Raw genomic sequence first — 22,992 nt, 5'->3', positions numbered from 1 at the left:
GGCTTGGGAGTCCGAGGTCTCAGGTTCGAATCCCGGCTCCGCCGCTTATAAGCTGTGTGGCTTTGGGCAAGTCGCTTCACTTCTCTGGGCCTCCGTTCCCTCATCTGCCAAATGGGGATGAAGACTGTGAGCCCCCTGTGGGGCAACCTGATGACCTTGTATCCTCCCCAGCGCTTGGCACATAGTAAGCACTTATATGACTATTATTATTATTATTATGATTCTGATGATTCTGATGGTTGTGATCAAGAAATACGATCGACTGCATCTACCCCAGCGCTTAGAACAGTGCTTTGCACACAGTGAGCGCTTAACAAATAGCAACATTATTATGATTCTGATGACTCTGATGGTGGTGAGGCGCCGGTGTCTTCGTGCCTGAGGGTGAAGGCGGGGACGGAGGCGTTTCGCCAACTTGGACTTCCCAAGTGCTTAGTCCAGCGCCCTGCACACAGTAAGCGCTTAATAAATCCGATCGATTGGCTGATTGCATCAACCCCGGCGCTTAGAACAGTGCTGTGCACACAGTGAGCGCTTAACAAATACCAACATTATCATGATTATTATGATTCTGAGGGTTGTGATCAAGAAATGCGATCGATTGATTGCATCTACCCCAGCGGTTAGAACAGTGCTGTGCACACAGCGAGCGCTTAACAAACGCCAACATCATTACTATTATTATTACTATGATGATTCTGATGGTTGCGATCAAGAAATACGATCGATTGATTGACTGCATCTACCCCGGCGCTTAGAACAGTGCTTTGCGCACACAGTGAGCGCTTAACAAGTACCAACATCATTATGATTATGATTATGATTATTATTCTGATGGTGGTGAGGCGTTGGTGTCTTCGTGCCTGAGGGTGAAGGCGTGGACGGAGGCGTTTCACCAACTTGGACTTCCCAAGCGCTTAGTCCAGCGCCCTGCACACAGTAAGCGCTTAATTAATACGATTGATTGGCGGATTGATTGCATCTACCCCAGCGCTTAGAACAGTGCTTTGCACATAGTGAGCGCTTAACAAACACCAACATCATTACTATTATTATTATGATTCTGATGGTTGTGATCAAGAAATACGATCGACTGATTGATTGCATCTACCCCAGCGCTTAGAACAGTGCTTTGCGCACACAGTGAGCGCTTAACAAACACCAACATCATTATGATTATGATTATTATTATGATTCTGATGGTGGTGAGGCGCCGGTGTCCTCGTGCCTGAGGGTGAAGGTGGGGACGGAGGCGTTTCGCCAACTTGGCCTTCCCAAGCGCTTAGTCCAGCGCCCTGCACACAGTAAGCACTTAATAAATACGATCGATTGGCAGATTGATTGCATCTACCCCAGCGCTTAGAACAGTGCTTTGTGCACACAGTGAGCGCTTAACAAATACCAACATTCTGATTGTGATTCTGATGGTTGTGAGGCGTTGGTGTCTTCGTGCCTGAGGGTGAAGGCGTGGACGGAGGCGTTTCGCCACCTTGGACTTCCCAAGCGCTTAGTCCAGCGCCCTGCACACAGTAAGCGCTTAATAAATACGATCGGATTGACTGATTGATTGCATCTACCCCAGCGCTTAGACCAGTGCTGTGCACACAGCGAGCGCTTAACAAACACCAACATCATTACTATTATTATTATGATTCTGATGGTTGTGATCAAGAAACACGATCGATTGATTGACTGCATCTACCCCAGCGCTCAGAACAGTGCTTTGCGCACACAGTGAGCGCTTAACAAGTACCAACATCATTACGATTATGATTATTATTATTATTCCGATGGTGATGAGGAGTCGGTGTCTTCGTGCCTGAGGGTGAAGGCGTGGACGGAGGCGTTTCGCCAACTTGGACTTCCCAAGCGCTTAGTCCAGCGTCCTGCACACAGTAAGCGCTTAATAAATACGATCGATTGGCGGATTGATTGCATCTACCCCAGCGCTTAAAACAGTGCTGTGCACACAGTGAGCGCTTAACAAATAGCAACATTCTGATTGTGATTCTGATGGTTGTGAGGTGTTGGTGGCTTCGTGCCTGAGGGTGAAGGCGGGGACGGAGGCGTTTCGCCAACTTGGCCTTCCCAAGTGCTTAGTACAGCGCTCTGCACAGAAGTAAGCGCTCAATAAATATGATTGACTGATTGCATCTGTCTCCCCCTTCTAGACTGTGAGCCCACTGTTGGGTAGGGACTGTCTCTCCATGCTGCCAACTTGGACTTCCCAAGCGCTTACTGATTGATTGCATCTACCCCAGCGCTTAGAACAGTGCTGTGCACACAGCGAGCGCTTAACAAACGCCAACATCATTACTATTTTTATTACTATGATGATTCTGATGGTTGTGATCAAGAAATACGATCGATTGATTGACTGCATCTACCCCAGCGCTCAGAACAGTGCTTTGCGCACACAGTGAGCGCTTAACAAGTACCAACATCATTATGATTATGATTATGATTATGATTCCGATGGTGGTGAGGCGTTGGTGTCTTCGTGCCTGAGGGTGAAGGCGTGGACGGAGGCGTTTCACCAACTTGGACTTCCCAAGCGCTTAGTCCAGCGCCCTGCACACGGTAAGCGCTTAATAAATACGACTGATTGGCTGATTGATTGCATCTACCCCAGTGCTTAGAACAGTGCTTTGCACACAGTGAGCGCTTAACAAACACCAACATCATTACTATTATTATTATGATTCTGATGGTTGTGATCAAGAAATACGATCGATTGATTGACTGCATCTACCCCAGCGCTCAGAACAGTGCTTTGCGCACACAGTGAGCGCTTAACAAACACCAACATCATTATTATGATTATTATTATGATTATTATGATTCTGATGGTGGTGAGGCGTCGGTGTCTTCGTGCCTGAGGGTGAAGGTGTGGACGGAGGCGTTTTGCCAACTTGGACTTCCCAAGCGCTTAGTCCAGCGCCCTGCACAAAGTACGCGCTCAATAAATATGATCGGATTGGCTGATTGATTGTATCTACCCCAGCGCTTAGAACAGTGCTTTGCACATAGTGAGCGCTTAACAAATGCCAACATCATTACTATGATTATTATTAGTATGATTCTGACGATTCTGATGATTCTGATGGTTGTGATCAAGAAATACGATCGATTGATTGACTGATTGACTGCATCTACCCCAGCGCTTAGAACAGTGCTTTGCGCACAGTGAGCACTTAACAAATACCAACATTATTGTTATTATTATTATTGATTCTGATTGTGATTCTGATGATTGTGAGGCGTGCTGGCTTCGTGCCTGAGGGTGAAGGCGGGGATGGAGGCGTTTTGCCAACTTGGACTTCCCAAGCGCTTAGTCCAGCGCCCTGCACACGGTAAGCGCTCAAGAAATACGATTGATTGATTGATTGACTGATTGATTACATCTACCCCAGCGCTTGGAACAGTGCTTTGCGCACACAGTGAGCGCTTAACAAACACCAACATCATTACTATTATTATTATGATTCTGATGGTTGTGATCAAGAAATACGATTGATTGATTGACTGCATCTACCCCAGCGCTTAGAACAGTGCTTTGCGCACACAGTGAGCGCTTAATAAGTACCAACATCATTATGATTATTATTATTATTATTATTATTCTGATGGTTGTGAGGCGCCGGTGTCTTCGTGCCTGAGGGTGAAGGCGTCGACGGAGGCGTTTCGCCAACTTGGACTTCCCAAGCGCTTAGTCCAGCGTCCTGCACACAGTAAGCGCTTAATAAATACGATCGATTGGCGGATTGATTGCATCTACCCCAGCGCTTAAAACAGTGCTGTGCACACAGTGAGCGCTTAACAAATAGCAACATTCTGATTGTGATTCTGATGGTTGTGAGGTGTTGGTGGCTTCGTGCCTGAGGGTGAAGGCGGGGACGGAGGCGTTTCGCCAACTTGGCCTTCCCAAGTGCTTAGTACAGTGCTCTGCACAGAAGTAAGCGCTCAATAAATATGATTGACTGATTGCATCTGTCTCCCCCTTCTAGACTGTGAGCCCACTGTTGGGTAGGGACTGTCTCTCCATGCTGCCAACTTGGCCTTCCCAAGCGCTTACTGATTGATTGCATCTACCCCAGCGCTTAGAACAGTGCTGTGCACATAGCGAGTGCTTAACAAACGCCAACATCATTACTATTATTATTACTATGATGATTCTGATGGTTGTGATCAAGAAATACGATCGATTGATTGACTGCATCTACCCCAGCGCTCAGAACAGTGCTTTGCGCACACAGTGAGCGCTTAGCAAGTACCAACATCATTACTATTATGATTATTATTATTATTCCGATGGTGATGAGGAGTCGGTGTCTTCGTGCCTGAGGGTGAAGGCGTGGACGGAGGCGTTGGGGTGGAGGCAGAGGAGGACGGTGAGGACGTCGCCGGGCCGGAGGGCCCCGCCGGGCCGCCGGATGAACACGTTGGCGTCGAGGCGCTGCTCCTCCTGCGCAGGCGCGGCCGGCGGCGGCACCAGGCGCACGCTGCCCACCCGCCGCAGGGGGGCGCCGGGCGCCGCGCCGGCGCACTCGCCCTCGCCCTCGCCCGCCCCCTCCCGGCCGGGCGCGTGCAGGCTGTAGTAGAGCTCCGCCTGCGCGCCCGGCCCCGCCCCTTCCGGCGCGCCCGGCCCCGCCCCCGGGGGCCGGCGCCGGCGCCGCGCGGGGCCGAACCAGGCGGCGGGCAGGGGCGCCTGCGCCAGGCAGGAGGCCAGCCCCCCGCCCAGCCGGCAGGCGGCGTGCACGTCGCGCGCCTGGCGGAAGGCGTGCAGGCGCACGCAGGGCAGGCGCTCCGTCCCCCGGAAGTCGTCCCAGTCCCGGCCGGCCACGTAGAACAGCACCTAAACCGGAAGTGGGCCTTGCGTTACCACCACAACCGCCCTCATCCCTCATCGTCATCATCATGATGGCATTTACTAAGCGCTTACTGTGTGCAAAGCACTGTTCTAAGCGCTGGGGGGGATACAAGGTGATCAGGTGGTCCCACAGGGGGCTCACAGTCTTCACCCCCCATTTGACAGATGAGGTCACTGAGGCCCAGAGAAGTGAAGTGAGCCCACTGTTGGGTAGGGACCCTCTCTATATGCTGCCAACTTGGACTTCCCAAGCGCTCAGTACAGTGCTCTGCACCCAGTAAGCGCTCAATAAATACGATTGATTGATTGTTCTAAGCACTGGGGGGATACAAGGTGATCAGGTGGTCCCATAAGGGGCTCACAGTCTTCACCCCCCATTTGACAGATGAGGTCACTGAGGCCCAGAGAAGTGAAGTGAGCCCACTGTTGGGTAGGGACCCTCTCTATATGCTGCCAACTTGGACTTCCCAAGCGCTCAGTACAGTGCTCTGCACCCAGTAAGCGCTCAATAAACACGATTGATTGATTGTTCTAAGCACTGGGGGTATACAAGGTGATCAGGTTGTCCCACGGGGGGCTCACAGTCTTCACCCCCCATTTGACAGATGAGGTCACTGAGGCCCAGAGAAGTGAAGTGAGCCCACTGTTGGGTAGGGACTCTATATGTTGCCAACTTGGACTTCCCAAGTGCTTAGTACAGTGCTCTGCACCCAGTAAGTGCTCAATAAATATGATTGATTGATTGTTCTAAGCACTGGGGGTATACAAGGTGATCAGGTTGTCCCACGGGGGGCTCCCAGTCTTCATCCCCCATTTGACAGATGAGGTCACTGAGGCCCAGAGAAGTTAAGTGAGCCCACTGTTGGGTAGGGACCGTCTCTATATGTTGCCAACTTGGACTTCCCAAGCGCTTAGTCCAGTGCTCTGCACACAGTAAGCGCTCAATAAATACGATTGATTGATTCATCCCCATTTTACAGATGAGGTTACTGAGGCCCAGAGAAGCTAAGTGACTCACCCAAAGTCACACAGCTGACAAGTCTGACAATCATCATCATAATTCTAATAATAATAATAATCAATAATGATAACAACAACAATAATTCTATACTGTGAGCCCACTGTTGGGTAGGGACCGTCTCTATATGTTGCCAACTTGGACTTCTCAAGCACTTAGTACAGTGCTCTCCACACAGTAAGCGCTCAATAAATATGATTGATTAATTGATTCATCCCCATTTTACAGATGAGGTCACTGAGGCCCAGAGAAGTTAAGTGACTCACTCAAAGTCACACAGCTAAGTCTGACAATCATCATAATTCTAATAATAATAATGATAATAATCAATAATAATAATAATAATAATAATTCTAGACTGTAAGCCCACTGTTGGGTAGGGAAGGTCTCTATATGTTGCCAACTTGGACTTCCCAAGCGCTTAGTACAATCAATCAATCAATCATATTAACTGAGCACTTACTGTGTGCAGAGCACTGGAATAAGTGGGCCTTGCGTTACGACCAGACCGGCCTCATCATCACCATCATCGTCATCATCATCATAATAATGGCATTTATTAAGCGCTTACTATGTGCAAGGCACTGTTCTTGTAAATAAATAAATAATAAATAAATAATGGCATTTGTTAAGTGCTTACTATGTGCAGAGCACTGTTGTAAGCACTGGGGGGGATACAAGGTGATCTGGTTGTCCCACGTGGAGCTCACAGTCTTAATCCCCATTTTTCAGATGAGGGAACTGAGGCCTGGAGAAGTGACGTGACTTGCCCAAAGTCACACAGCTGGCAAGTGGCGGAACCGGGATTTGAACCCATGACCTCTGACTCCAAAGCCCGGGCTCTTTCCACTGAGCCACGCTGCTTCTCTGTGAGCCCACTATTGTAGACTTCTTGTAGACCGTGAGCCCACTGTTGGGTAGGGACCGTCTCTAGATGTTGCCAATTTGTACTTCCCAAGCGCTTAGTACAGTGCTCTGCACATAGTAAGCGCTCAATAAATACGATTGATGATGATGATGATATGTTGCCAACTTGGACTTCCCAAGTGCTTAGTCCAGTGCTCTGCACACAGTAAGCGCTCAATAAATACGATTGATTGAGTGATTGTTCTAAGCGCTGGGGGTATACAAGGTGATCAGGTTGTCCCACAGGGGGCTCACAGTCTTCATCCCCATTTGACAGATGAGAGAACTGAGGCCCAGAGAAGTGAAGTGACTCGCCCAAAGTCACACAGCTAAGTCTGACAATCATCATCATAATTCTAATAATAATAATCATCATCATAAAAATAATTCTAGACTGTGAGCCCACTGTTGGGTAGGGACCATCTCTATATGTGGCCAACTTGGACTTCCCAAGCGCTTAGTACAATCAATCAATCAATCGTATTTATTGAGCGCTTACTGTGTGCAGAGCACTGGACTAAGTGGGCCTTGCATTACGACCAGACCGGCCTAATCATCATCATCATCATCATCATCATAATTCTAATAATAATTCTAGACTGTGAGCCCACTGATTAGTACAATCAGCCAATCGTATTTATTGAGCGCTTACTGTGTGCAGAGCACTGGACTAAGTGGGCCTTGCATTACGACCAGACCAGCCTAATTATCATCATCATCATCATCATCATAATTCTAATAACAATAATTAATAATAATAATTCTAGACTGTGAGCCCACTGATTAGTACAATCACTCAATCGTATTTATTGAGCGCTTACTGTGTGCAGAGCACTGGACTAAGTGGGCCTTGCATTACGACCAGACCAGCCTAATCATCATCATAATCATAATCATAATTCTAATAATAATAACCACAATAATTATAATAATAATAAACCACAATAATAATAATAATTCTAGACTGTGAGCCCAATTAGTACAATCAATCAATCGTACTTATTGATCGCTTACTGTGTGCAGAGCACTGGACTAAATGGGCCTTGCGTTACAACCAGACCGGCCTAATCATCATCATCATCATCATAATTCTAATAATAATAATCAATCAATAATAATAATAATTCTAGACTGTGAGCCCACTGATTAGTACAATCAGTCAATCGTATTTATTGAGCGCTTACTGCGTGCAGAGCACTGGACTAAGTGCTTGGGAAGTCCAAGTTGGCAACATCTAGAGACGGTCCCTACCCAACAGTGGGCTCACAGTCTAGAAGGGGGAGACAGAGAACAAAACAAAACATATTAACAAAATAAAATAAATAGAATAGATATGTACAAGTAAAATAAATCAATAAATAGAGTAATAAATCCGTACAAACATCTATACATATATACAGGTGCTGTGGGGAGGGGAAGGAGGTAAGGCGGGGGGGATGGGGAGGGGGAGAGGAAGGAGGGGGCTCAGTCTGGGAAGGCCTCCTGGAGGAGTGCTCTGCACACAGTACAGTGCTCTGCACACTGTAAGCGCTCAATAAATATGATTGATTGATTAATAATAATATTAATGGCATTTATTATGCCATTATTATCCCCCTCCCCATCCCCCCGCCTTACCTCCTTCCCCTCCCCACAGCATCTGTATATATGTATATGTTTGTGCAGATTTATTACTCTACTTACGGCCTAATGATAATCATAATCATAATGGCACTTATTATGCCATTATTATCCCCCTCCTCCCCATCCCCCCCGCCTTACTTCCTTCCCAACCCCACAGCACCTGTATATATGGATATATGTTTGTACGGATTTATTACTCTATTTTACTCATACGTATTTACTATTCTATTTATTTTATTTTGTTAATATGTTTTGTTCTCTGTCTCTCCCTTTTAGACTGTGAGCCCACTGTTGGGTAGGGACTGTCTCTATATGCTGCCAACTTGGACTTCCCAAGCGCTTAGTCCAGTGCTCTGCACACAGCAAGCGCTCAATAAATACGATTGATTGATTAAGTGCTCAATAAATACGACTGAATGAATGATTGAAAGACAAGGTGATAAGGTGGTCTCGCCTGGGGCTCACCATCTAAATCCCTTTTTTCAGAGAAGCAGCGTGGCTCAGTAAAAAGAGCCCGGGCTTTGGAGTCAGGGGTCATGGGTTCAAATCCCGACTCCGCCAATTGTCAGCTGCGTGACTTTGGGCAAGTCCACTTAGCTTCCCTGGGTCTCAGTTCACTCATCTGGAAAATGGGGACGAAGACTGTGAGCACCCGCCGTGGGACAGCCTGATCACGTTGTAACCTCCCCAGCGCTTAGAACAGGGCTTGGCACATAGTAAGTGCTTAATAAATGCCATTATTATTATTATTATTTTACCGGAACTGAGGTCCCTCGTGGGACAGCCTGATCACCTTGTAACCTCCCCAGCACTTAAAACAGGGCTATAAATGTCATTATTATTATTATTATTGTTATTATTTTACTGGAACTGAAGCACCCCATGGGACAGCCTGATCACCTTGTAACCTCCCCAGTGCTTAGAACAGGGCTTGGCACATAGTAAGCGCTTAATAAATGCCATTATTATTATTATTATCATTTTACCAGAACTGAGGCCCCCCATGGGACGGCCTGATCACCTTGTAACCTCCCCAGCGCTTAGAACAAGGCTTGGCACATAGTAAGCGCTTAATAAATGCCATTATTATAATTGATATGATTATTACGATTAATACGATTGATTGATTATTATTCTACCGGAACTGAGGCCCCCCGTGGGACAGCCTGATCACCTTGTAACCTCCCCAGCACTTAGAACAGGGCTATAAATGCCATTATTATTATTATTATTGTTATTATTTTACCGGAACTGAGGCCCCCCGTGGGACAGCCTGATCACCTTGTAACCTCCCCAGCGCTTAGAACAGGGCTTGGCACATAGTAAGCGCTTAATAAACGCCATCATTATTATTATTATTTTACCAGAACTGAGGCCCCCCGTGGGACAGCCTGATCACCCTGCAACCTCCCCAGCGCTTAGAACAGGGCTTGGTACATAGTAAGCGCTTAATAAATGCCATTATTATTATTATTATTATTACGATTGATACGATTATTACAATTAATACGATTGATTGATTAGTATTTTACCGGAACTGAGGCCCCCGTGGGACAGCCTGATCACCTTGTAACCTCCCCAGCACTTAGAACAGGGCTATAAATGCCATTATTATTATCATCATCAATCGTATTTATTGAGAGCTTACTATGTGCAGGGCACTGTTATTACTATTATTTTACCGGAACTGAGGCCCCCCGTGGGACAGCCTGATCACCTTGTAACCTCCCCAGCGCTTAGAACAGGGCTTGGCACATAGTAAGCGCTTAATAAACGCCATCATTATTATTATTATTTTACCGGAACTGAGGCCCCCCCGTGGGACAGCCCGATCACCCTGTAACCTCCCCAGCACTTAGAACAGGGCTATAAATGCCATTATTATTATTATTATTATTATTATTTTACCGGAACTGAGGCCCCCCGTGGGACAGCCTGATCACCCTGTAACCTCCCCAGTGCTTAGAACAGGGCTTGGCACATAGTAAGTGCTTAATAAATGCCATTATTATTACTATTACTTTACCAGAACTGAGGGCCCCCCCCATGGGACAGCCTGATCACCTTGTAACCTCCCCAGTGCTTAGAACAGGGCTTGGCACATAGTAAGCGCTTAAGAAATGCCATGATTATTATTATTATTATTATTATTATTATTATTACGATTGATACAATTATTACAATTAATACGATTGATTGATTAGTATTTACTGGAACTTAGGCCCCCCGTGGGACAGCCTGATCACCTTGTAACCTCCCCAGCACTTAGAACAGGGCTATAAATGCCATTATTATTATCATCATCAATAGTATTTATTGAGCGCTTACTATGTTGAGGGCACTGTTATTACTATTATTTTACCGGAACTGAGGCCCCCCGTGGGACAGCCTGATCACCCTGTAACCTCCCCAGCGCTTAGAACAGGGCTTGGCACATAGTAAGTGCTTAATAAACGCCATCATCATTATTATTATTTTACCGGAACTGAGGCCCCCCGTGGGACAGCCTGATCACCTTGTAACCTCCCCAGCGCTTAGAACAGGGCTTGGCACATAGTAAGCGCTTAATAAATGCCATCATTATTATTATTTTACCGGAACTGAGGCCCCTCATGGGTCAGCCTGATCACCTTGTAACCTCCCCAGTGCTTAGAACAGGGCTTGGCACATAGTAAGCGCTTAATAAATGCTATTACTATTATTATTATTATTTTACTGGAACTGAGGCCCCCCATGGGACAGCCTGATCACCTTGTAACCTCCCCAGCGCTTAGAACAAGGCTTGGCATATAGTAAGCGCTTAATAAATGCCATTATTATTATTATTATTATTATTACAATTGATATGATTATTACGATTAATACGATTGATTGATTATTATTCTACCGGAACTGAGGCCCCCCCCGTGGGACAGCCTGATCACCTTGTAACCTCCCCAGCACTTAGAACAGGGCTATAAATGCCATTATTATTATTATTATTGTTATTATTTTACCAGAACTGAGGCCCCCCGTGGGACAGCCTGATCACCTTGTAACCTCCCCAGCGCTTAGAACAGGGCTTGGCACATAGTAAGCGCTTAATAAATGCCATTATTATTACGATTGATACGATTATTACGATTAATACGATTGATTGATTATTATTTTACCAGAACTGAGGCCCCCCGTGGGACAGCCTGATCACCTTGTAACCTCCCCAGAGCTTAGAACAGGGCTTGGCACATAGTAAGCGCTTAATAAATGCCATTATTATTATTATTATTACGATTGATACGATTATTACAATTAATATGATTGATTGATTAGTATTTTACCGGAACTGAGGCCCCCGTGGGACAGCCTGATCACCTTGTAACCTCCCCAGCACTTAGAACAGGGCTATAAATGCCATTATTATTATTATTTTACTGGAACTGAGGCCCCCCATGGGACAGCCTGATCACCCTGTAACCTCCCCAGCGCTTAGAACAGGGCTTGGCACATAGTAAGCGCTTAATAAACGCCATCATTATTATTATTATTTTACCGGAACTGAGGCCCCCCATGGGACAGCCTGATCACCCTGTAACCTCCCCAGCGCTTAGAACAGGGCTTGGCACATAGTAAGCGCTTAATAAACGCCATCATCATTATTATTATTTTACCGGAACTGAGGCCCCCCGTGGGACAGCCTGATCACCCTGTAACCTCCCCAGCGCTTAGAACAGGGCATGGCACATAGTAAGCGCTTAAGAAACGCCATCATCATTATTATTATTTTACCGGAACTGAGGCCCCCCATGGGACAGCCTGATCACCCTGTAACCTCCCCAGCGCTTAGAACAGGGCTTGGCACATAGTAAGCGCTTAAGAAACGCCATCATTATTATTATTATTTTACCGGAACTGAGGCCCCCCGTGGGACAGCCTGATCACCCTGTAACCTCCCCAGCGCTTAGAACAGGGCTTGGCACATAGTAAGCGCTTAATAAACGCCATCATCATTATTATTATTTTACCAGAACTGAGGCCCCCCGTGGGACAGCCTGATCACCTTGTAACCTCCCCCGCGCTTAGAACAGGGCTTGGCACATAGTAAGCGCTTAATAAACACCATCATTATTATTATTATTTTACCGGAACTGAGGCCCCCCGTGGGACAGCCTGATCACCCTGTAACCTCCCCAGCGCTTAGAACAGGGCTTGGCACATAGTAAGCGCTTAATAAACGCCATCATTATTATTATTATTTTACCGGAACTGAGGCCCCCCGTGGGACAGCCTGATCACCCTGTAACCTCCCCAGCGCTCAGAACGGGGCTCGGCACACAGTCAGCGCTGAATAAACGTCATTATTCTTAATTCTTATTTTACCGGAACTGAGGCCCAGAGGAGCACTGGCGGAGGCAGGATTAGAACCCGGGTCCTCTGGAGTCCCTCTCCCCCAGCCCCCCGAGGCGGGCTCTGACCTGGGCCACGGGCTGGGTGGCGGGCACGCGGAGGCGCACGATGAAGGCGCGGACCTTCCAGTTGACGGTCAGCTGCCCGGGCACGTCGAGCGGGCTGGGCGGCTGCAGCAGCTCGCGGGGCAGCACGCGGCTGGTGGTCAGCGGGCCCAGGGAGGCGTTGAGGACGGGCAGCTCCTTGGTCTGGAAGACGACGAAGGGCTCGGCGCGCTGCAGGGGCCCGTCGCCGCCGCCGTGGCCACCTCCGTGGCCGCTGCCGTTGGCCGCCGGGCCCGGCCGGCTCTCGCGCAGGAAGAAGGCCAGCCGCGTGCGGGACAGGCGGTAGCTCACGGGCAGCACGGGCCGGGGGGACCACGCCGACGAGGCCCCCTCCTCGGCTCCGACGGCCAGGCCGGCTGCAACGACAGGAGACAGGCCCGCCCGTCCGTCGGCCGCGACGCCCGCCTCTCCCCCCGCCGGGGGACAACCTGATCACCTTGGAACCTCCCCAGCGCTTACAACATAGTAAGCGCTTAATAAATGCCATCATTATTATTATTATTGTTCCCCTGCCAAGACCCCAGGGCACCTCGGGGTGCTGCAAGGTAGACCGACCTCCCCTGGGAGACCCCTGGGCATTCATTCATTCAGTGGTATTTATTGAGCGCTTACTGTGTGCACAGCACTGGACTAAACACTTGGGAAGTCCAAGTTGGCAACATATAGAGACGGGCCCTACCCACCAGCGGGCTCACAGTCTAGAAGGGGGAGACAGATAACAAAACAGATTCATTCACTCATTCAATGGTATTTATTGAGCGCTTACTGTGTGCAGAGCACTGGACTAAGCGCTTGAGAAGTCCAAGTTGGCAACATATAGAGACGGTCCCTACCCAACAGCGGGCTCACAGTCTACAAGGGGGAGACAGAGAACAAAACATATTCATTCACTCATTCAATGGTATTTATTGAGAGCTTACTGTGTGCAGAGCACCGGACTAAGCGCTTGGGAAGTCCAAGTTGGCAACATCTAGAGACGGTCCCTACCCCACAGCGGGCTCACAGTCTAGAAGGGGGAGACAGACAACAAAACATATTCATTCACTCATTCAATGGTATTTATTGAGCGCTTACTGTGTGCAGAGCACTGGACTGAGCGCTTGGGAAGTCCAAGTTGAGAACATCTAGAGACGGTCCCTACCCCACAGCGGGCTCACAGTCTAGAAGGGGAAGACAGAGAACAAAACATATTCATTCATTCATTCAATCGTATTTATTGAGCGCTTACTGTGTGCAGAGCACTGGACTAAGCGCTTGGGAAGCCCAATTTGGCAACATCTAGAGACGGTCCCTACCCCACAGCGGGCTCACAGTCTACAAGGGGGAGACAGACAACAAAACAAAACATATTCATTCATTCATTCAGTGGTATTTATTGAGCGCTTACTGTGTGCAGAGCACTGGACTAAGCGCCTGGGAAGTCCAAGTTGGCAACATCTAGAGACGGTCCCTACCCAACAGCGGGCTCACAGTCTAGACGAGTGGGCTCACAGTCTAGAAGGGGCAGACGGACCGTGTCCAGTGCTCTGCACACAGTGAGCGCTCAATAAATACGATTGAAAGAATGAATGAATGAATGAAGAGATGCCCGGGCACGACAGGGCGGTTGGTGCCTCCTCTCAGGATACCCCTGGGTATGGCAGGGTGGATGGGTGCCCACCCTCCAAGGAGACCCTCCCCCAAGGCACCGGGCGGCAGCCGCTTCCCCGGCTCTTCCCATCCGATGCCACGGGCCCCTCAATCAATCAATCAATCCTCTTTATTGAGCGCTTACTGTGTGCAGAGCACTGTACTAAGCGCTTGGGAAGTCCAAGTTGGCAACATCTAGAGACCGTCCCTACCCAACAATGGGCTCACAGTCTAGAAGACTCGACAATGTCCCGCCTCTGGACGCCCTCCTTCCAGACCATCGCTCTCCACCCGCCTTCACAGCCCTGTTGAAGGCCCGACTCCCCCAGGAAGCCCTCCTTTCCTCTTCTCCCACTCCCTAAATAATAATAATCACGGCATCTGTTAAGTGCTTACTCTGTGCCAGACACTGTACTAAGCGCCGGGGTGGATCCAAGCAAATCGGGTTGGACCCAATCCCTGTCCCACGTGGGGCTCACACAATCTCCATCCCCATTTTACAGATGAGGTAACCAAAGCCCAAAGAATAATAATAATAATAATAATAATAATGATAATGATGGCATTTATTAAGTGCATACTCTGTACCAGGCACTGTTCATTCATTCATTCATTCATTCATTCAATCGTATTTATTGAGCTCTTACTGTGTGCAGAGCACTGTACTAAGCGCTTGGGAAGTACAATCAATCAATCAATCGATCATATTTATTGAGCGCTTACTGTGTGCCGAGCACTGTACTAAGCACTTGGGAAGTACAAGTTGGCAACACAGAGAGACGGTTCCTACCCAACAGTGGCCTCACAGTCTAGAAGGGGGAGACAGACAACAAAACAAAACATATTAACAAAATAAAATAAATAGAATAAATATGTACTAATAAAATAGAGTAATAAGTATGTACAAACATATATACATAAATATATATATATTCTAGACTGTGAGCCGGCTGTTGGGTAGGGACCGTCTCTATATGTTCATTCATTTATTCATTCTAGAAGGGGGAGACAGAGAACAAAACAAAACATATTAACAAAATAAAATAGAATATGTACAAATAAAATGGAGTAATAAATATGTACAAACATATATATATAGATATATATATATTCTATATATATTCTAGACTGTGAGCCAGCTATTGGGTAGGGACCATCTCTATATGTTGCCAACCTGTACTTCCCAAGCGCTTAGTCCAGTGCTCTGCACGCAGTAAGCGCTCAATAAATACGATTGATGATGATGATGATGAATAAATACAACTGAATGAATAAATACAATTTAGACTGTGAGCCCACTCTTTTAGACTGTGAGCCCACTGTTGGGTAGGGACTGTCTCTTTATGTTGCCAACTTGTACTTCCCAAGCACTTAGTCCAGTGCTCTGCACACAGTAAGTGCTCAATAAATACAATTGATTGATTGATTGATTGAACTGAATGAATTAATGAATGAACAGAGCTTGGCACGTATGAAGCGCTTAACAAATGCCACCATCATTATTATTCTTATTATTAAACATATATATATAGAATATATATATATATATATATATATATTCTAGACTGTGAGCCGGCTGTTGGGTAGGGACCGTCTCTATATGTTGCCAACTTGTACTTCCCAAGCGCTTAGTCCAGTGCTCTGCACACAGTAAGCACTCAAATACGATTGAATGAATAAATACAACTGAATGAATGAATGAATGAATGAACAGTGCTTGGCACGTATGAAGCGCTTAGCAAATGCCACCATCATTATTATTCTTATTATTAAACATATATATATATATTCATTCTAGACTGTGAGCCGGCTGTTGGGTAGGGACCGTCACTATATGTTGCCAACTTGTATTTCCCAAGCGCTTAGTCCACTGCTCTGCATACAGTAAGCGCTCAATAAATACGATTGAATGAATAAATACAACTGAATGAATGAATGAATGAACAGTGCTTGGCACGTATGAAGCGCATAACAAATGCCATCATTATTATTCTTCTTATTAAACATATATATATATATATATATATATATATATATTCTAGACTGTGAGCCGGCTGTTGGGTAGGGACCGTCACTATATGTTGCCAACTTGTACTTCCCAAGCGCTTAGTCCAGTGCTCTGCATACAGTAAGCGCTCAATAAATACGATTGAATGAATGAATACAATTGATTGAATGAATGAATGAACAGTGCTTGGCACATATGAAGCGCTTAACAAATGCCACCGTCATTATTATTCTTATTATTAAATATATATATTATATATATTCTAGACTGTGAGCCGGCTGTTGGGTAGGGACCGTCACTATATGTTGCCAACTTATACTTCCCAAGCGCTTAGTCCAGTGCTCTGCATACAGTAAGAGCTCAATAAATACGATTGAATGAATGAATGAATGAACAGTGCTTTGCAGGTATGAAGCGCTTAACAAGTGCCACCATCATTCTTCTTCTTCTTATTAAACATATATACATATAATAAATATGACAATGAATGAACAGGCGAAGTGTGCCGTTTGGGTTGGAGGAGGAGCGGAGCCAGGTGAGGTGGGAGGGGGCGAGGGGATGGACGGCTTTAAAGAGAAGCAGCATGGCCTAGTGGCTACAGCCCAGGTTTGGGAGCCAGAATAATAATAATAATAATAATAATAATAATAATAATAATAATGACGGCATTTATTAAGCGCTTCTAGACTGTCAGCCCACTTTCTAGACTGTCAGCCCACTTTCTAGACTGTCAGCCCACTGTTGGGTAGGGACCGTCTCTATACGTTGCCAACTTGTACTTCCCAAGCGCTTAGTCCAGTGCTCTGCACACAGTAAGCGCTCAATAAATACGATTGATTGATTGATTACTATGTGCAGAGCACTGTTCTAAGCGCTGGGGGGGGATACAAGGTGATCAAGTTGTCCCACTTGGGGCTCACAGTCTTCATCCCTATTTGACAGATGAGGTCACTGAGGCTCAGAGAAGAGAAGTGAAGCGACTTGCCCAAGGTCCCACAGCAGACATGTGGCGGAGTCGGGATTCGAACCCATGACCTCCGACTCCAAAGCCCGGGCTCTCTCCACTGAGCCACGCTGCTGCTTCTCACTGGTTCTAATCCCGGCTCTGCCGTTTGTCCGCTGCGTGGCTTTGGGCGAGTCGCTTCGCTTCCCTGGGCCTCGCTCCCCTCATCCGGAAAAGCGGAGAAGCGGAGTGGCTCAGTGGAAAGAGCCCGGGCTTTGGAGTCGGAGGTCATGGGTTCAAATCCCGGCTCTGCCAATTGCCAGCTGGGCGACTTTGGGCAAGTCGCTTCGCTTCTCTGGGCCTCAGTTCCCTCATCTGTCAAATGGGGATGAAGGCTGTGAGCCCCCCGGGGGACAACCTGATCACCTTGTAACCTCCCCAGCGCTTAGAACAGCGCTTTGCACATAGTAAGCGCTTAATAAATGCCATTATTATTATTATTATTATAAAATGGGGGTCGCGACTGGGAGCCCCAAGTGGGACCAACCCGATTTGCTGATACAATAATAATAATAATGTTGGTATTTGTTAAGCGCTTACTATGTGCAAAGCACTGTTCTAAGCGCTGGGGTAGATACAAGTTGATCAGGTTGTCCCACGTGAGGCTCACAGTCTTAATCCCCATTTTACAGATAGGGTAACTGAGGCACAGACAAGTGACTTGCCCAAAGTCACACAGCTGACAACTGGCAGAGCCGGGGTTTGAACCCGTGACCTCTGACTCCAAAGCCCGGGCTCTTTCCACTGAGCCACGCTGCTTCTCTTGTATCCACCCCCAGGGCTCAGTACAGCGCCTGGCACATAGTAAGCGCTTTACAAATCCTAGTTATTATTATTATTAATTAATGCAGGGTGAGTCAAGGGGAGGCGAACAGCTGGTCCGGGTGGGCCCGAGGTAAATTTAGCTCTGAGGAAACGGGGCGTCGAGGAGCGGGATGAACCGGGGTGGGGGGGACACGGGATGTTTTAAATATCGTGCCGGCCACTCGGAGGAGGGTAGGGGGCTCGTGGGGGATGAGGCCTCCAGCTGCAGCGGGGGGGCTTCAGGGGAGACTCGGGGCCAACTGCCAGCTGGGCGACTCCGGGCAAGTCATTTCACTTCTCTGGGCCTCAGTTCCCTCATCTGGAAAATGGGGATGAAGACTGTGAGCCCCCCCCCCGTGGGACAACCTGATCACCTTGGAACCTCCCCAGCGCTTTGCACATAGTAAGCGCTTAACAAATAAATCGTATTTATTACTCTATTTATTTTACTTGTACATATCTATTCATTTTATTTTGTTAATATGTTTTGTTCTCAGTGCTTTGCACATAGTAAGTGCTTAACAAATAAATCGTATTTATTACTCTATTTATTTATTTTACTTGTACATATCTATTCTATTTATTTTACTTTGTTGTTATGTTTTGTTTTGTTGTCTGCCTCCCCCTTCTAGACTGTGAGCCCGCTGTTGGGCCGGGACCGTCTCTCTATGTTGCCAACTTGGACTTCCCAAGCGCTTAGTATAGTGCTCTGCACACAGTAAGCGCTCAATAAATACGAGTGATTGATTGATTGATTGATCATTATTAGAGAAGCAGAGAGAACTTGTTAGGGGGGAGGCGGGGCAGGGGGGCTTCCTCCCTCCAGCTCCCCGAAAAGTCGGACAATTTGGGGTCTTGGGATTCCTTTCCTTTCCCCCCATCCAGGCCCTTCTGCTCACGGCCTTCACTCCTTGGAATCGACTCAGCCCCTTCCCACTGAGTAGAGAACACTGTGCTGAGCGCCTGCTGACCGTCAGAGCACTGTGTGGGGCGTCTGCTGGAGCACCGCTGCGTGCAGAGCGGGAAGTATGTGGCTCAGTGGGAAGAGCCCGGGTTTTGGACTCAGAGGTCATGGGTTCAAATCCCGGCTCCGCCAACTGTCGGCTGGGTGACTCTGGGCAAGACACTTCACTTCTCTGGGCCTCAGTTCCCTCATCTGTAAAATGGGGATGAAGACGGTGAGCCTCCTGTGGGACAACCTGATCACCTTGTAACCTCCCCAACGCTTAGAACAGTGCTTTGCACATATTTGCCCCTTCCTTCCTCTCCCCCCACCCCTCTCTCCATCCCCCCCTTCTTACCTCCTTCCCTTCCCCAAAGCACCTGTATATATGGATAGATGTTTGTACATAGTTATTACTCTATTTATTTATTTTACTTGTACATATCTATTCTATTTATTTTATTTTGTTAGTATGTTTGGTTTTGTTCTCTGTCTTCCCCTTTTAGACTGTGAGCCCGCTGCTGGGTAGGGACCGTCTCTATATGTTGCCAATTTGTACTTCCCAAGCGCTTAGTACAGTGCTCTGCACATAGTAAGCGCTCAATAAATACGATTGATGATGATATTAAGTGCTTAACAAATACCATCATTATTAGAGAAGCAGCGTGGCTCAGTGGAAAGAGCCCGGGTTTTGGACTCAGAGGTCATGGGTTCAAATCCCGGCTCCGCCAACTGTCAGCTCGGTGACTCTGGGCAAGTCACTTCACTTCTCTGGGCCTCAGTTCCCTCACCTGTAAAATGGGGATGAAGACAGTGAGCCCCCCGTGGGACAACCTGATCACCTTGGAACCTCCCCGGCGCTTAGAACAGTGCTTTGCACATAGTAAGCGCTTAACAAATACCATCATTATTAGAGAAGCAGCGTGCCTCAGTGGAAAGAGCGCGGGCTTTGGAGTCAGAGGTCATGGGTTCAAATCCCGGCTCCACCAACTGTCAGCTGGGTGACTCTGGGCAAGTCACTTCACTTCTCTGGGCCTCAGTTCCCTCACCTGTAAAATGGGGATGAAGACGGCGAGCCCCCCGTGGGACAACCTGATCACCTTGGAACCTCCCCGGCGCTTAGAACAGTGCTTTGCACATAGTAAGCGCTTAACAAATACCATCATTATTAGAGAAGCAGTGTGGCTCAGTGGAAAGAGCCCGGGCTTTGGAGTCAGAGGTCATGGGTTCAAATCCCAGCTCCGCCAACTGTCAGCTGGGTGACTCTGGGCAAGTCACTTCACTTCTCTGGGCCTCAGTTACCTCATCTGTAAAATGGGGATGAAGACGGCGAGCCCCCCGTGGGACAACCTGATCACCTTGTAACCTCCCCAGCGCTTAGAACAGTGCTTTGCACATAGTAAGCGCTTAACAAATACCATCATTACTAGAGAAACAGTGTGGCTCAGTGGAAAAAGCACGGGCTTTGGAGTCAGCGGTCATGGGTTCGAATCCACTTGTCAGCTGTGTGACTTCGGGCAAGTCAGTTAACTTCTCTGGGGCTCAGTTCCCTCATCTGGAAAATGGGGATGAAGACTGTGAGCTCCCCTGTGGGGCAACCTGATCACCTTGTGACCTCCCCAGCGCTTAGAACAGTGCTTTGCACATAGTAAGCGCTTAGTAAAAAAAAAAAAGGTAGGGATGCCAATCGTACAGTAAGCGTTTGGAGGGCATGACGAGGGGCCAGAGGAATTCTGGGAATGAGGGCGGTGGGCGGCTGTTTCAGGGATGCCGAGGGGGAGGCGGGGTCAGAGGTCAGCTCAGGGAATTCCGCGGAGGCCGAGGAGGGTGGGAGGATGACAGGTGGGCATCCTGGGCATCCCACCCCGCCCCGGCCTATCACTGACGCCCCCCGCTCCCCAGCGAGGCGTCCACACCGCCGGCCAGGATCATCCATTGGATCGTATTTACTGAGCGCTTACTGGGTGCAGGGCACTGTACTAAGCGCTTGGGAAGTCCAAGTTGGCAACATCTAGAGACGGTCCCTTCCCAACAGCGGGCTCACAGGCTAGAAGACCACCCCTGGAGATGGGGGTTGGGGGGTCTGCGGGGGCGGAGGAAGAGGGTAGGGGGGTCTCACGGCGGGGGAGGAAAGCTGAGGGGGGGCCCACCCCGGCCCCACGGTCGGCCTGACGCGGAGGGAGACGGTGAAAGATGGAAGACACAAAGCGGGGAGACAGAAAACACGCTTGCGTGGCTGCATGTGCTTGTGGGCCACAAAGCAACCATTTGGCCAAGTTGTAATAATAATAATGTTAATAATCAATCAATCAATCATATTTATTGAGCGCTTACTGTGGGCAGAGCACTGGACTAAGCGCTTGGGAAGTCCAAGCTGGCAACATCTAGAGACAGCCCCTACCCGACAGTGGGCTCACAGTCTAGAAGGGGGAGACGGACAACAAAACCAAACGTACTAACAAAATAAAATAAATAGAATAGATAGGTACAAGGAAAATAAATAATCACGTTGGTATTTGTGAAGCGCTTACTATGTGCAAAGCACTGTTCTAAGCGCTGGGGGAGATACAAGGTTGTCCCACGAGGGGCTCACGGTCTTCATCCCCCTTTTCCAGATGAGGGAACTGAGGCCCAGAAAATCAATCAATCAATCAATCGTATTTATTGAGCGCTTACTGTGTGCAGAACACTGTACTGAGCGCTTGGGAAGTACAATTTGGGAACAGATAGAGACGGTCCCTACCCAACAGTGGGCTCACAGTCTAAAAGATTGGGCTCACAGTCTAAATTGTATTTATTCATTCAATTGTATTTATTGAGCGCTTACTGTGTGCAGAGCACTGTACTAAGCGCTTGGGAAGTACAATTTGGGAACAGATAGAGACGGTCCCTACCCAACAGTGGGCTCCCAGTCTAGAAGAAGTGAAGTGACTTGCCCAGAGTCACCCAGCTGACAAGTGGTGGAGCAGGATTTGAACCCACGGCCTCTGACTCCAAAGCCCGGGCTCTTTCCACTGAGCCACACTGCTTCACGCTGCTGAACAGGTATTGAATCCACATTTTACAGATGAGAGAAATACTTGTACTTCCCAAGCGCTTAGTACAGTGCTCTGCACACAGTAAGCGCTCAATACGATTGAATGAATGAATGAATGAATGAATTCAATCGTATTTATTGAGCATATTTAATGAATGAACCATAATAATAATAATGATGATTATAGTATTTGTTAAGCGCTTACTATGAGTCAGGGACTGTTCTAAGCGCCGGGGTGCGGCATGGCTCAGTGGAAAGAGCCCGGATTTGGGAGCCAGAGGTCATGGGTTCTAATCCCGGCTCCGCCACTTGTCAGCTGGGTGACTTTGGGCAGTCTAGACTGTAAGCCCACTGTTGGGTAGGGACTGTCTCTATATGTTGCCAATTTGTACTTCCCAAGCGCTTAGTACAGTGCTCTGCACATAGTAAGCGCTCAATAAATACGATTGATGATGATGATGATGATGTTGGGTAGGGACCGTCTCTATATGTTGCCAACTTGTACTTCCCAAGCGCTTAGTCCAGTGCTCTGCACACAATAAGCGCTCAATAAATACGATTGAATGAATGAATGAATGAAGTCACTAAACTTCTCTGGGCCTCAGTGACCTCATCTGTCAAATGGGGATTAAAACTGTGAGCCCCACGTGGGACAACCGGATCA

The 22,992-nt window shown here is 47.8% G+C and overlaps 1 protein-coding gene across 1 annotated transcript in view; it reads right to left on the bottom strand.

Annotated features, from left to right (window-relative positions):
• TMEM132E (transmembrane protein 132E) overlaps positions 1–22,992 on the bottom strand; it is a 65,079-nt gene that overhangs the window by 27,028 nt on the left and 15,059 nt on the right. The window contains exons 2-3 of the mRNA XM_038759300.1: positions 12,869–13,260; positions 4,341–4,855 (exon numbers count right to left, since the gene is read on the bottom strand). Coding sequence (XP_038615228.1) covers positions 4,341–4,855; positions 12,869–13,260 — 907 coding nt within the window. The remainder of the gene's footprint in view (positions 1–4,340; positions 4,856–12,868; positions 13,261–22,992) is intronic.

The sequence above is a fragment of the Tachyglossus aculeatus genome, chromosome 17, assembly GCF_015852505.1.
Source record: "Tachyglossus aculeatus isolate mTacAcu1 chromosome 17, mTacAcu1.pri, whole genome shotgun sequence".
In the NCBI taxonomy this organism is placed as follows: Eukaryota; Metazoa; Chordata; class Mammalia; order Monotremata; family Tachyglossidae; genus Tachyglossus; species Tachyglossus aculeatus.
The sequence above is the reverse complement of the archived record's forward strand: the minus strand, read 5'-3'. Positions and strand labels throughout refer to the sequence as shown.